General features: G+C 48.0%; 1 protein-coding gene across 2 annotated transcripts in view; it reads left to right on the top strand.

Moving 5' to 3' along the window:
* SH3PXD2B (SH3 and PX domains 2B) overlaps positions 1-13438 on the top strand; it is a 124476-nt gene that overhangs the window by 72124 nt on the left and 38914 nt on the right. For both annotated transcript variants that reach the window (XM_032158633.2, XM_058440148.1), the window contains exons 5-6: positions 141-232; positions 8424-8449. In XM_032158633.2, the coding sequence (XP_032014524.1) occupies positions 141-232; positions 8424-8449 (118 nt within the window). The remainder of the gene's footprint in view (positions 1-140; positions 233-8423; positions 8450-13438) is intronic.

Below are 13438 nucleotides of genomic sequence, written 5' to 3'. Positions count from 1 at the left end.
CTCAGCTCACTGCAACCTCTGCCTCCCAGGTTCAAACAATTCTCTTGCCTCAGCCTCCCAAGTAGCTGGGATTATAGGCACGCGCCACCATGCCCAGCCCCCTCTCCTCCTTTGCACTCACCTGCGTCTCTCTTCTCCAGGCCCTCATCCAGCTGCCCCCCTACATCTCTCAGTGTGATGAGGTGCTGCAGTTCTTTGAGACAAGACCTGAGGACCTGAATCCCCCCAAAGAGTAAGTTTGTTTGTGGGCTTCCCCAGATGGAGCCCCACAGCCCTCCCTCCTGCCAGTCCAGCCACCCCCAAGTAAAGCAAAGTGCAGCCAAAAGTGAGTTTCGTCGGCTGAGCCCCTGTGAGACTGCACTTCACTTAGCCTTCAGAGTTGCTGTAAGTGGGTAGTGATTGTCCTGTTTGACAGATGAAGGAAACTGAGTGCCACTCCTGTCATCCCATCACACTCTGCACCTGCCCACAGCACTTAGCGAGGTGTATGGGAACTGGGCAGACTGAGCCCACGAGGCAGGGGCTGAGCCGTAGATTCATCTGGCTTCTGTCTGCAGAGATGGGTGTGCTCAGGAACTGCCAGGGACGTGAATGCGGGAGCAACCCAAACCGACGAAAACCCCGCTGCCGGTGAGCAACGGGGCCAGGATTTCATCCTGACCAGCCAGGCTCCAAAGCTCTCCAAAATGCCCACCACAGCCCTGCCTCCCTGTCGCTTCTCCCTGCAGTGGACAGGCCACTTGCCCAGACGCCTGTCACTACACAGCCAGCAGCCCCAGCCACACAGTGCATACCACGTAAAACTCAAGCACCGCCTGCCTACTCGCACTTAACACACCAGCACCCTGGCCGGCCCGGGTGCTTTGGGGAAAGCAGGAAGGGATCTGGCTAACGGAGAAATAGCAGTGGGGAAAAGAGACCAGCCCAAGGTGCTGGGAGTGTCCTGGGGTCACAGGAACAAGAGCGGGCAGAGTTTGGGGTCTGTCTGGGCTCATTCGAGAAGGGCTGAAAAGTACCAGCCAGGCTCTGTTCCAGAAGTAGACGCTGCCGCTCTTGGCGATGCATTCGCTGGATGCCCCAGGCAGCAGCCGTAACCAAGGCTGCGTTTGCCAAGCAGCCAGCATGGTGGGCAGTGTGCCGAGCACTGAATGTGTATCGAGAGAGAAAGACACATGCTCCCTTTTGGAAAGGAAATGATCTGCTGGAGTCACAAAAATTGTTTAAATAGACTTGTGAGGAGAAAGCATGAGAGTGTTCTAACAAGTGAAGTCAGGCCATTTATATTTATACACACACACAGCTACCTCCAAAATCGAGTTCACAGACCTCCGAGTGCACCACTCAGGACTGGTAGTTTGCTAGCACACAGAAGAGTAGACCTAAGTTTCTGCAATAAATATATCCCAATATGCACCGTTTCCTGTGACGAGCACGGAGTGAGTAAATACAGCTTCTCATAGTGAGTGCACAGAAGTGCGTGGTTTTGGAGTCAAGGGAGACTGTAAGAGGCAACAGTAAACCTTTGAATCAGATGTCACAAGGGAATGCCTTCCCAACACGGGAGCCAAGACACAGTTTCATAAATTTAAAAATAATCATAAAGATACAGAATAATATAAATCTGATAATTTGAGGTGTTTCACTCATGCTGGCTAATGTTTTTGTTCTTAGTGTCTTTGGCGTTGGTGTCTGGTAAGCATTTCCCAATTTGTATCACCATCATGAAATATGGGGAAATATTCTCAAAGCACCTTTGTCTCCAGTCCTCCCAGGCTAGCAGGATTGAACTTCCATTCAGGCTCATAGCCTCTGGCTTCAATTATAATTTCTACACAAGGTAAATCAAAGGATACAGAACTTGTGTTCCCTTTCCACTTCATTTTCTCACAAAACTGCCCAATAAAAACTCATTCCCTCACGCCTGTAATCCCAGCACTTTAGGAGGCTGAGGCAGAAGGATTGCTTCAGCACAGGAGTTCGAGACCAGCCTGAGCAACATAGTCAGACCCTGTCTCTACTAAAAATAAAAAAAAAATTAGCCGGGCATAGTGGTACGTGCCTGTAGTCCCAGATACTCAGGAAGCTGAGATGGGAGAATTGCTCGGGCCAAGGAGGTTGAGGCTGCAGTGAGCAGTGATCGCCGCCACTGCACTCCAGCCTGGGTGACAGAGGGAGCCTCTGTCTCAAAAACAAAAACCCTGTCATTCCTCTCTTACAGATGAGGAAGCTGAGGTTCAGAATAATAAAAGGGACTTTTAACAAAATAATAATGAAAGAGAGGCACGGTTTGGAAGAGGTGAAGGTGAATTTTCCCCAGGTCAGCCTGAGTCTGAACCTAAGCTCAGTCCCACACAAGAGGCTCACTTGATAGAAAAGAGCCTGAGTTTGGAATCTAGTACACCCAGGTTCGAATCCTGCCTCTGCCACTCCTGGGCTGTGTGGCCATGGGCCTCCCTCACTTCGCTTCTGGGCTTCCACTTGCTCTATTGTGAAATGGGAATAGCTGTACTTTTTAGGGTAATGGTGAGGACTGAGTGACTGCCACAGGGAAAAATTCTAAGACCACGTCAGGAAGTGGCGGCTCATGGTAGTACCCCTCTTGGAATGACCAGACGTTGCTGTCTTTATTCCAGCGCTGTCTCTTAAGAGTTGATCAAGATGCCCAGCCTGATATACCCTCAGCAGGGAAAATTGCCTGACTACTGTCTTAGTCTGTTCCACCTGCTATGACAAAAATACCACAGACTGGGTGGGTTAAACAAAAATGTATTTCTCACTTTCTAGAGGCTGGAAATCCAAGATCAAGGTGCCAGCTATTTCAGTGCCTGGTGAAGGCCACTTCCTGGTTTGCAGATGTGTCCCCACCTGGGAGAGAGAGAGAGAGAGAGAGAGAAAGCCAGCTCTCTTATGTCTCTTCTTCTTTTTTCTTTTTAATTTTTTGTAGAGACAGGGTCTGGCTATGTTGTCCAGGCTGGTCTGGAACTCCTGGGCTCAAGCGATCCTCTTACCTTCATGTCTTCTCATAAAGGCGCTAATCCCATCCTGGGGGCTCAACCTTTATGACCTAATTACCCCTAAAGGCTCCATCTCCAAGCACCATCACACTGGGGTTAGTGTTTCAATATATGAATTCGGTTTATAGAAGCCACTTTCTTTCTTTTTTTTTTCTTTTTTTGAGACAGAGTCTTGCTCTGTCACCCAGGCTGGAGTGCAGTGGCGTGATCTTGGCTCACTGCAAGCTCTGCCTCCCAGGTTCACGCCATTTTCATGCCTCAGCCTCCCAAGTAGCTGGGACTACAGGTGCCCGCCACCACGCCCGGCTAATTTTTTGTATTTTTAGTAGAGATGGGGTTTCACCGTGTTAGCCAGGATGGTCTCGATCTCCTGACCTCGTGATCTGCCCGTCTTGGCCTCCCAAAGTGCTGGGATTACAGGCATGAGCCGCCACTCCCAGCCTGTAGGAGCCACTTTCAAGCTGGGTGAGATTGGGCAGGTTTTTCCGACCCTTGTCTCAGTCTCCTCTTATGTAAGATGGGCCTGATGACACGTCCCTCACAGCATTGCTTGAGGAATCAAATGAGAAGATGTAGAGAAAAGCACTTGGGACTGCTCTACGGACCTTACTGCCCAAGGGCAGAGGAAGGAGCGGACAGCAGCCACGAGGGTGGTACTGACATTGGTGTGCATTCCTTGGTCCCCTGGGTTCAACGATAGCCAGATTTTCTTCTACTTTATCTCAGTGTCCCAGAGACTTTAACTTTGGGAAACATCATGGACCACTTAGAGATTCCAATTTTAACTGTGGGGAGCATCATGGACCACTTAGAGATTCCAACAAAAGCTTACTTCCCTCTTCCTGGAAGAGCACCTGCAGTTTCAGGAGGTCCTCATTTGTGCAGAATCCTGTACATGGACCTGAGGTGAAGAAGCCCCGCCCTGGTGGCCCTTCCCAATGTTAGTGCTGGGATGCCTCTGGCCTCTCCCTGGCGAGGGTGGTTGCAGCGGCCCCAGCCTCTGAGCAAGCGTCAGACCAACTTAGACACACAGAGGGGAGAGGGCCAGGCCAGGGGCAGCTGCTGTGCTTGGGAGGAGTCTCGTCATCTTCATTCAAGAAGGAAGGACACTCGGGGACACGGGTGTGAGCCAGCCCTCGAGAGGAGGTGGGAAGTCCCGGAGGCTGCATGGTGGCTTTGTGGCACTCTCTGGCTTCTTCTCTTCGGTGGCAGAGGCAGCCCCACTAGCTCGCTCGCTTGGGCTTATAGAAATAGCTCAGGACAGGAGTTCTCAGCCCATGCTGCATCCAGCCAAGGGCACTGGCATTGTTCATTCATTCATCAGCCAGATAGGGAGAGCCTGCTGACTTTCACAGTGGTGGGAAAAGCTGCGTGAACATGTGGGTGCGGGGCACCCGTGCATACACAAATAGAACATCCACTGAAAATACAAAACACAGCCTAGACTGCACCAAAGAAAGCACCAAGTAACAGCCGAGACAAGCCAGCAAGCATCATGCTGGAGTGTATGTATCTGGTTCTGAGAGCCTTCCTGGAAAGAAAGGGAAGGTTCAGATCTCTTTGTCCCTTCCCAGCTGTGTGACCTTGGACAAATGACTTGACTTCTCTGAGCTTATTTTCCCATCAGTAAAGCGGGCGTCACTACCCTGGCTCACAGCTTGGTTGTGAGGACTAAGCAAGATCCTGCCCATAAAGGATGGTGTCTGGCACAGGGCAGGTGCTTACCTAGTGACGTCTTCCTGTCTTTAAGCCAGGATTTGAAAAGGAAGGAAGGTGGCGAGGTTGCCAAGGGCCCAAGGGATTGTTCTGGGGCCACAGCAGGCAGTCTCAGCTGGGTCCTTGTTGTTGGTTTAGGGATAGTGAACTTGAGGGTTATACCCAGTGGGGTTGGTGTGTTGGTCAGGATCCTGAAGGTCAACCCATGTTAGGGCTTGACATAGACTTTGGGGGTGTTTCCTAGCCAGCTGGTGCTATTGGAGGAGGGTTTTGGCCGCCACGAGTAGGAAAACTTGGGAACACCCCAAGCATGTCACACCGAGAAGATGACCCACCTGCTTGAGCAAACGCATGCTGTGGCTGCCTGAACCCAAGGGTCGCCTGCCGCCCCCACTCCCCTGCTCTGGCTGGGACAGTGGAAGCAGGGGTGCATGGCTCAGTAGGAGCCCGGGACTTGAGCCCAGACCACGGCTCAGGTCGCAGGCCTGGATGGCAACTCTGGCAGCTGGTGCTTTCTGTAGAAGCAGCCTGGTGGAACCTTCGTTAGTGTGTCTTGATGCAGCAGCTAAGAGGGGAACTTCAGTCACTAGACAGTCCAGGTGGTGGTCAGGAGAGTGGGCTCCAGCCAGACTTCCTGGGTTCCAGTCCTGGGCCTGGTACCTCACCTCTCTGGGCCTCAGTATCTTCATCTGCAAAATGGAATAACCCTCAAAGGGATGTATGAGGATGCAGTGAGTCAGTGCAAGTGTAGCTTTCTGACCAGGACCCGGTGAGTGCCAGTGAAGGTGAGCTAGACATTCCACTCTGACCCTCACCCTCCTCTGCATGGGTGCTGTGAAGGTCAACCTCCCTCGCTGGAGGGAAGACATCACCACCAGCCCAGCCCGACCTGGCCAGACTCTGCTGCGCCTCCCAGACATACGGGAGGACTGTAGCCCCTGCTCTTGGGCTTGGCTCCCTCCCTGCTCTCTCCCAGGTTGCTCTGAAGCATTATTACATGGTGGTTAAAAACCCAGACATTGAGTAGACATTTCTCCAAAGAAAATGCACAAATAGCCAATAAGCGTATGAGAAGATCCTGGCGTCATTATCCATCAGGAAATGCAAATCCAAGCTACAGTGAAATATCATTAGATCTAATTCATATCCACTAGAATGGCTGTAATCAAGAAGATAGATAGGCCAGGCGTGGTGGCTCATACCTGTAATCCCAGCAGTTTGAGAGGCCAAAGTGGGCGAATCACCTGAGGTCAGGAGTTCAAGACCAGCCTGGCCAACATGGCAAAACCCCATCTCTACTAAAAATACAAAAATTAGCCAGGCGTGGTGGTAGGCGTCTATAATCCCAGCTACGTGGGAGGCTGAGGCAGGAGAGTCATTTGAACCTGGGAGGCAGAGGTTGCAGTGAGCCAAGATCACGCCACTGCACTCCAGCCTGGGTGACAGAGTGAGACTCCACCTCAAAAAAAAGAAGACATATGACAAGTATTGTCAAGGATATGAAGAGGTTGGAACCTTCATATGTTGCTGGTGGGAATATAAAATGGTGCAGTTGCTGTGGACATCTGTGTGGCACTTCCTCAAGAAGTTAAACCTGGAGTTACCATATGACCTAGCAATTCCCCTCTTAGGTATATAACCAAGAGAAATAAAAATACAGGTCCATACAAAAACTTGTACACAAATATTCACAGAAACATTATTCAAAATAGCCAAAGAGTGGAAACAACCCAAATGTCTAGCAACTTAGTAATGAGTAAACAAATTATGGTTTATCCACACAATGGAGTATTACTTAGCAACAAAAAGTAATGAAGTATTGATACATGCCATAACACAGATGAACCTCAAAGACATTATGCCAAATGAAAGAAGCCAGACACAAAAGGCCATACATTATATGATTCTGTTTATATGAAACATCCAGAATAGGCAAATAGTTAGAGACAGCAAGCAGGATTTGTGGTTGCCAAGGGCTGGAGGAGGGGGAATAGGAAGTGACTAATAATGGGTATAGGGCTTCTTTTTGGAGTGATAAAAGTGGTCTGGTGATGGTTGGACAACCTTGTGAATATACTAAAAACCAATAAATTGTATACCTTTAAAGGATGAGTTTTTGTTTGTTTTGTTTTGTTTTTGAGACAGAGTCTCGCTCTGTCTCCCAGGCTGGAGTGCAGTGGCATGATCTCGGCTCACTGCCGCCTCCACCTCCCAGGTTCAAGCGAGTCTCCTGCCTCAGCCTCCTGAGTAGCTGGGATTACAGGTGCCCACCACCACACCTGGCTCATTTTTGTATTTCTAGTAGAGATGAGGTTTCGCCATGTTGGCCAGGCTGGTCTCCAACTCCTGACCTCAGGTGATCTGCCTGCCTCAGGCCTCCCAAAGTGCTGGGATTACAGGCATGAGCCACCGCTCCTGGCCTAAAGGATGAGTTTTATGGTTTGTCAATTATATCTCAGTTTTTTAAAAGTTAGTTCAATCTGGATTCAAATTCTAGCTGTGCTACTTGCTAGCTGTGTGACCTTGAGCAAATTACTTAGCCTGTCTGTTCCTCGTCTGTAAAATGGGAATAAGAATAATACTTATTTCCTGGGATCATCTTGAGTATTGAATGAGTGAACTACGAGTGCCTAGCAGGGTGCCAGCACTGGATCTAGTACCATTTAATAATATTAGCTAATGCTACTGTTGCCACAATGTCCCTCCCAACCCAACTACTGCAAAGTTTATTACTCATGAGATAACTTACTTTAAAGTGCTTTGTAAGCCCTAATGTGTAATGCTGCATTTGTGATACAGTTGCTTCCCCCGCCCGCCCCCCACCCAAGATGGAGTCTTGCTCTGTCACCCAGGCTAGAGTGCAGTGGCACAATCTCGGCTCACTGCACCTCCACCTCCCAGGTTCAATTGATTCTCCTGTCTCAGCTTCCAGAGTAGCTGGGACCACAGGTGTGTGCCATCACACCCAGCTAATTTTTGTATTTTTAGTAGAGACAGGGTTTCACCATGTTGGCTAGGCTGGTCTCAAACTCCTGACCTCAGGTGATCCACCCGCCTCAGCCTCCCAAAGTGCTGGGATTACAGGCGTGAAGCACCACACCTGGCCGATACAGTTGCATTCATAAACTCTGACATGGTCGACGAATGTAAGGGAGTCACTATTCATTATTCCCTGTGAATTCTAGCCCATAGTAGTGTCTCCCCTGTCACCACTAGGGAGGTGCACTGTGTTCACTGCTGTCCAAACTTCTGCCCAGTTTTAATGTGTTCCCTGTACACTTACTGCCAAGCACTTTCTGCCCCATGTCTGTGGGTTAGGGGATCCCAAGAAATGGGGCAGGGACGTCTGCTGTGCCTCACAAGGTAGGCATCAGGCTCAGTGCAGTGTGAGGACGTAACTCCTATTTTCAAACTGCAATCCCCTTCAGCTCCTCCCCAGGGCTTCCAGTCTACAAATAAATGGAGACACTGGTCCCCAGGGCACCAGAACGCTTATCAGGCAAAGGGGGAAAATTAAGAGAAATTCTTTCTCTTTGAAGAAGTCAGGGTCCCTCTAGTTGGCCTGGATTTTATTCATTCACTGATGATGTTGTGGGGGATGGAGAATCTCAGTTTCCTAGCAGAATAACTCATGTCAATACATGACAAGTACTGACTCATTACTCTTTCCCACCCCCTTTCTTTCCTGTACAGGGAGCACATTGGGAAAAAGAAATCTGGTAAGAATATTTTCTATTTTCTTCTCTTCGTTCAGTTTTCAGCAAACTCCAGCTGAGCACCTGCTGTGCACCAGGCCCTGGGTTCCATGCTGAGGATACAGTGATGTGGATGGATGGATGGTTGGCAGGTGGGAGGGAAGGGAAGGAGGGGCGGTTGAACTGGTGGGTGGGTGGATGGATGGATGGATGGATGGATGGATGGATGGATGGATGGATTGGTGGGTGGCAAGAGGGAGGGAAGGGAAGGAGGGGTGGTTGAATTGGTGGATGGATGGATGGATGGATGGATGGATGGATGGATGCTTGATTGATTGGTTGATACCCCATCCCATTTCCCAAAAATAGTATTTGAGGTTGTTTCATCCAATATACCAAAAAACTGCCAAGTGGTTGAGACTTGGAGTCTTTCTCAGAGAATGCCTTCATGGAGAAGGGGAGGCAGACTTCTTCCTAGCCATGCTATCGGGAGTTAAATGCCTTTGTTCCACTTTATACAGAGCAACATGGTAGCTGAGAGCTAAGAGCATTCTTCTCAGGTATGATAAGGGGTTGGAAAGGAGGGACCCTGGGTCTTGATGAAGGATCAGAAGGTTTCCATAGAGTGAAGGGCATCCTGGGCTGAGGGGATGGCCAGGCACAGGCTGGGAGGCAGGAATGTGCAGTAGATTTGGGCCATATCCATTTGACATCCTTGGCACCAGACCCCAGCCCTTTTTGGGCAATGACAGATGCAGTGTCAAGCAATTCCCATCCCTATTGCCATTCTCCCTAAAATACATTATATTCCCTCCTAATAATCTTTCCATTTCCTGGATGACACAACTCTTCTCTCAGAAGCAATTATGGAGAAAGAGAAGGTGGGAAATTGGGTATGCACAGAGGAATGATTGAGCTCTCCCCTGGGGTTTATACATTTACATAAACAGTGGCCCAACTTTTTCTTCTGCCACCCAAGATCATTCTCCACATCTGCAAAGGCCCCGGCCCATACCTTACCTGGAGCCAGTGTGGACTTCAGAACTTCCAGAATCCAGCGCTCTTTAATTTCCTAGGGTACCAGGAGGTTTGAAGGGGTTGATGAGGATCAGGGGTGCAAGCAGAGATCCTAGAAGTGAAAAAGCATGCCCCCTCTCATGGGCCTCAGTTTCCTCATCTGTAAACTGGGGTTGATCATAGAAATCTGCCTTGTGGAATTATTATAGGATTTATAGTCATATTTGTAAGGCACCTAGAACAGTGCTTGGCACATTGTCAGTAATGTATGCTTGATGCCATTTTTATTACTACACTACTGTTACTTAAAATACATGGGTGCCCCTGACCAGCAGTAGTGTATTAGTTGATTCCCACACTCCTATAAAGAAATAGCTGTGACTGGATAATTTATAAAGAAAAGAGGTTTAATTGGCTCATGGTTCTGCTGGCTGTACAGGAAGCACAGTGGCTTCTGCTCAGCTTCTGGGGAGGCCTCCGGGAGCTTTCCATCATGGTGGAAGGCAAAGGCGGAGCAAGCAGTTTTTATATGGCAGGAGCAGGACCGAGAGGGGCAGTGCTACACACTTTTAAACAACCAGATCTCCTGAGAACTCCATCTCGAGACAGCACCAAAGGGATGGTGCTGAACCGTTCATAAAGGACCCACCCCCATGATCCAGTCACCTCCCACCAGCCCCCACCTCCAACATTGAGGATTACAATTCGACATGAGATTTGGGTGGGGACACAGATCCAAACCATATCAAGTAGAAATTCCAAATTCAAAAGCTCCAGTACCTTTGCTGCCCCTGGGCACGGGCCCTGTGGTCAACTTCACAGGCCCCACAGTCATTCTCACTGCCTCAAGGAATGGCGTCGAGAATTAACTTCAGTCTTTTCCCAACCAGTCCATTTATAGCTCCTCTTTCTAGTTTAATAGGTACTGGCCAGAGCCATGGCATCCTGCTAAAGCTGCAAATAGTTCCCGAGCCCCAGGGATAATTATGTGTTTCTTAGAAAAGAGCAGAGAGAAGACGAGCTGCCACTCTTGGGATGGCAGAGTTTCTGGTTTCGAGTATGCAGAGACTTTCCCTAGAAGGAATGGGTGTGGGAGGGTAGAGGAGAGAGGAAAGAGACAGCTCTGGTTTGTGACAAACACAAATGTCCAGTCGGAACGGGCTTGATGAGGGGATTTGTCTGGAAAAGGGAGAAAAAGCTCTAATTTGTGGTGACTGCTGTTACGTCATTCACCTGAAATGATGGGGATGGATTTATTTATAGTTCAACTGGCTGGAAAATAGCATCTTTCTTCATTCAAACTAAGAACCCAAGCTGGGATTAGCCTTATATCTTATGTGACCTTTGAACACTTCCTTTATTTTAGAATAAGCCTTTTGGATTGAATTTTAAAGGGATCTAACATTGACAGACTAACCCCTGAGATTTCTACACCAAAACTCTGCGTTGGAGAAGGCTTATCTGCCTCTGGCGTTTCCCAGTCATGGCTGGCTGGCTGGCTGGCTGGCTGGCTCCTACAGACTTTGGCTAATGTGGTCTCAAATTCTGCTCATCCTGCAGAAAATGAATCTTCTCACTAAAAGTCAAGAGATCATCCAATTATTTGAGGAACATATTTCTTCCTGATTTTTCTAACCATTACTTAAAAGCATTCTTTGTTTACTGACTCTTTCAGCAAGATTGACAGTATAGTGAATTTTTGGAAGGAAAATCCCTCTTTACCCTTCATCTTAAAAATTCAACACATGTCATCATGAAGAAAAAATATGCCCAAATAGAAAACTTCTGTGGTAGATTAGGCACTGTACATCTTGAGAATATTTTATAACACTTGATAATAAAAATCACCCTTCCGATGTCAGACTTTCCTCTTTCTCATCCCCTCTTCTATCATATTTCCTGCTGGGCCACAAAAGTGATAATCCTTGCCTAGGAATCCTTTGATTTCACACTTGGCAACTCCTAGAATTTAGCTTTAGTTGCCTACCTCAACATTTAGACATTGCAATTATTATCGCATTATAGAGCTTGGCTGCAATATCACCCTCCACCAGTAGGTGTCTTCACTTAACAACTAAACGTCCTGAAGCCTAATTTGAGACTCCTGGTAGATCAAATGAATTAACTTTTTTTCATCAGTTTCAGTAAGTTGAGTGCTCTGAGTGAAGTGAAGCAACTTCGTCCTGAAGCCTAATTTGAGACTCCTGGTAGATCAAATGAATGAACTTTTTTTCATCAGTTTCAATAAGTTGAGTGCTCTGAGTGAAATGAAGCAACTTGCTCTGAAAGAACTGGTGCTGAAAAAGCAACTCCATGCATTCTCTGAACCACTTCATGGCAGAGAACTACAGTCTAAGCTACTGCCATGGAAAAACAGCAAGGAGATTGTAGTCTTGGACCTGGCCCCAGAGCAAGTCTTGGAGGAAGTGTTAGCCCTGAGCCCTGTGCCAGTCTGGGGTGTGCTCCAGCCAACCCAGAGTCCCAGCCCAGAGCTCTCTGCCCTCCTCATTTCCTGGCTCTCTGTCTTGCTTATAGCAAATCTCATGATTCCTTGGTTCTGTCATTCTGTCACTGCTCATAGTTTTGCCATATCCCATTGGCACACTGGTTAGGAGAGTTAGTGCAGAAATGCCCAGCACATTCATCAGAGTCCTGAAAATTGTATGTGGTGCAACTGTGCCACCATCAGGTGTTAAAACTGGGTGACAAAAGTTGAGCTTTTTGGACAGAGTAACCTGACTTAACTGGATCTTCACTTAACTGAAGCCCTCTTTCTACTTATAGGCAAGAAGGAATCATCTTTAATTTATAAGATTATAAATTTATAAGGATGCCTGGAGCCTTGTGTAGAGGAGGAAGGGTTTCTAGAAGTCTTCATTTATCCTGTGTTCATTCACCCCACAAATATCTGTTGTACACCTGTGCTGGATGCTGAATGAACAAGACAGGTACAGTTATTCATTCAATATTTATTTGATGTATAATTAATTTATAATTTATTTAAACACCTACTAGGTGCTTAATAAATATTAAATGAGTAACTTTATCTGTACCTGGGAGTGCTCTAGGTCCCCAGGTGGAAACCATTCTCACAGTCTCGTAGAAAAGACACCTGTATAAACAAAATGAAATGTGAAGGAAGGCATTTGAATTATTCCTAAGATAGGAAGTCATTAAAGCTGGGGCGGGGAGTGGGGTTTGGGGTTGGGGTTTCTTTGTTAGTTTGTTTTTTGAGACGAAGTCTTACTCTGTTGCCCAAGCTGGAGTGCAGTGGCGCGATCTCGGCTCACTGCAACCTCCACCTCCCAGGTTTAAGCAGTTCTCCTGCCTCAGCCTCCCGAGTAGCTGGGACTACAGGCATACACCACCATGCCTGGCTAATTTTTGCATTTTTAGTACAGACAGGATTTCACTATGTTGGCCAGGCTGGTCTCGAACTCCTGACCTCATGATCCGCCCACCTCGGCCTCCCAAAGTGCTGGGATTACAGGCGTGAGCCACTGCGCCTGGCAAAGCTGAGTTTTAAACTGTTCCTTCCTCCATTCAGACACTTATTGAACCCTAGTAAGAAGCCATCCATGTTCTAGGCCAGGGGTTGACAAACTTTCTCTAGAGGGTCAGATAGTGAATATGTTAGCCTTTATAGGCCGCATACAGTCTCGGTCGCTACTACTACCAATAATAACAATAATTCTTTCTCATTTTCTCATGCCTCTTCTCCTCCTCCTTTACAGCTCTTAACAAATATAAAAACATTCAACCAGGCCTGGTGGCTTACACCTGTAATCCCAGCAGTTTGGGAGGCCAAGGCAGGCAGATCACCTGAGGTCAGAAGTTCGAGACCAGCCTGGCCAACATGGCGAAACCTGTCTCCACTAAAAATACAAAAATTAGCCAGGCGTGGTGCATGCCTGTAATCCCAGCTACTCAGGAGGCTGAGGCAGGAGAATTGCTTGAACCCAGGAGGTGGAGGTTGCAGTGAACCGAGATTGCACC

The sequence above is a fragment of the Hylobates moloch genome, unplaced genomic scaffold (assembly GCF_009828535.3).
Source record: "Hylobates moloch isolate HMO894 unplaced genomic scaffold, HMol_V3 SCAFFOLD_6, whole genome shotgun sequence".
NCBI classification, from domain to species: domain Eukaryota; kingdom Metazoa; phylum Chordata; class Mammalia; order Primates; family Hylobatidae; genus Hylobates; species Hylobates moloch.
The sequence above is the reverse complement of the archived record's forward strand: the minus strand, read 5'-3'. Positions and strand labels throughout refer to the sequence as shown.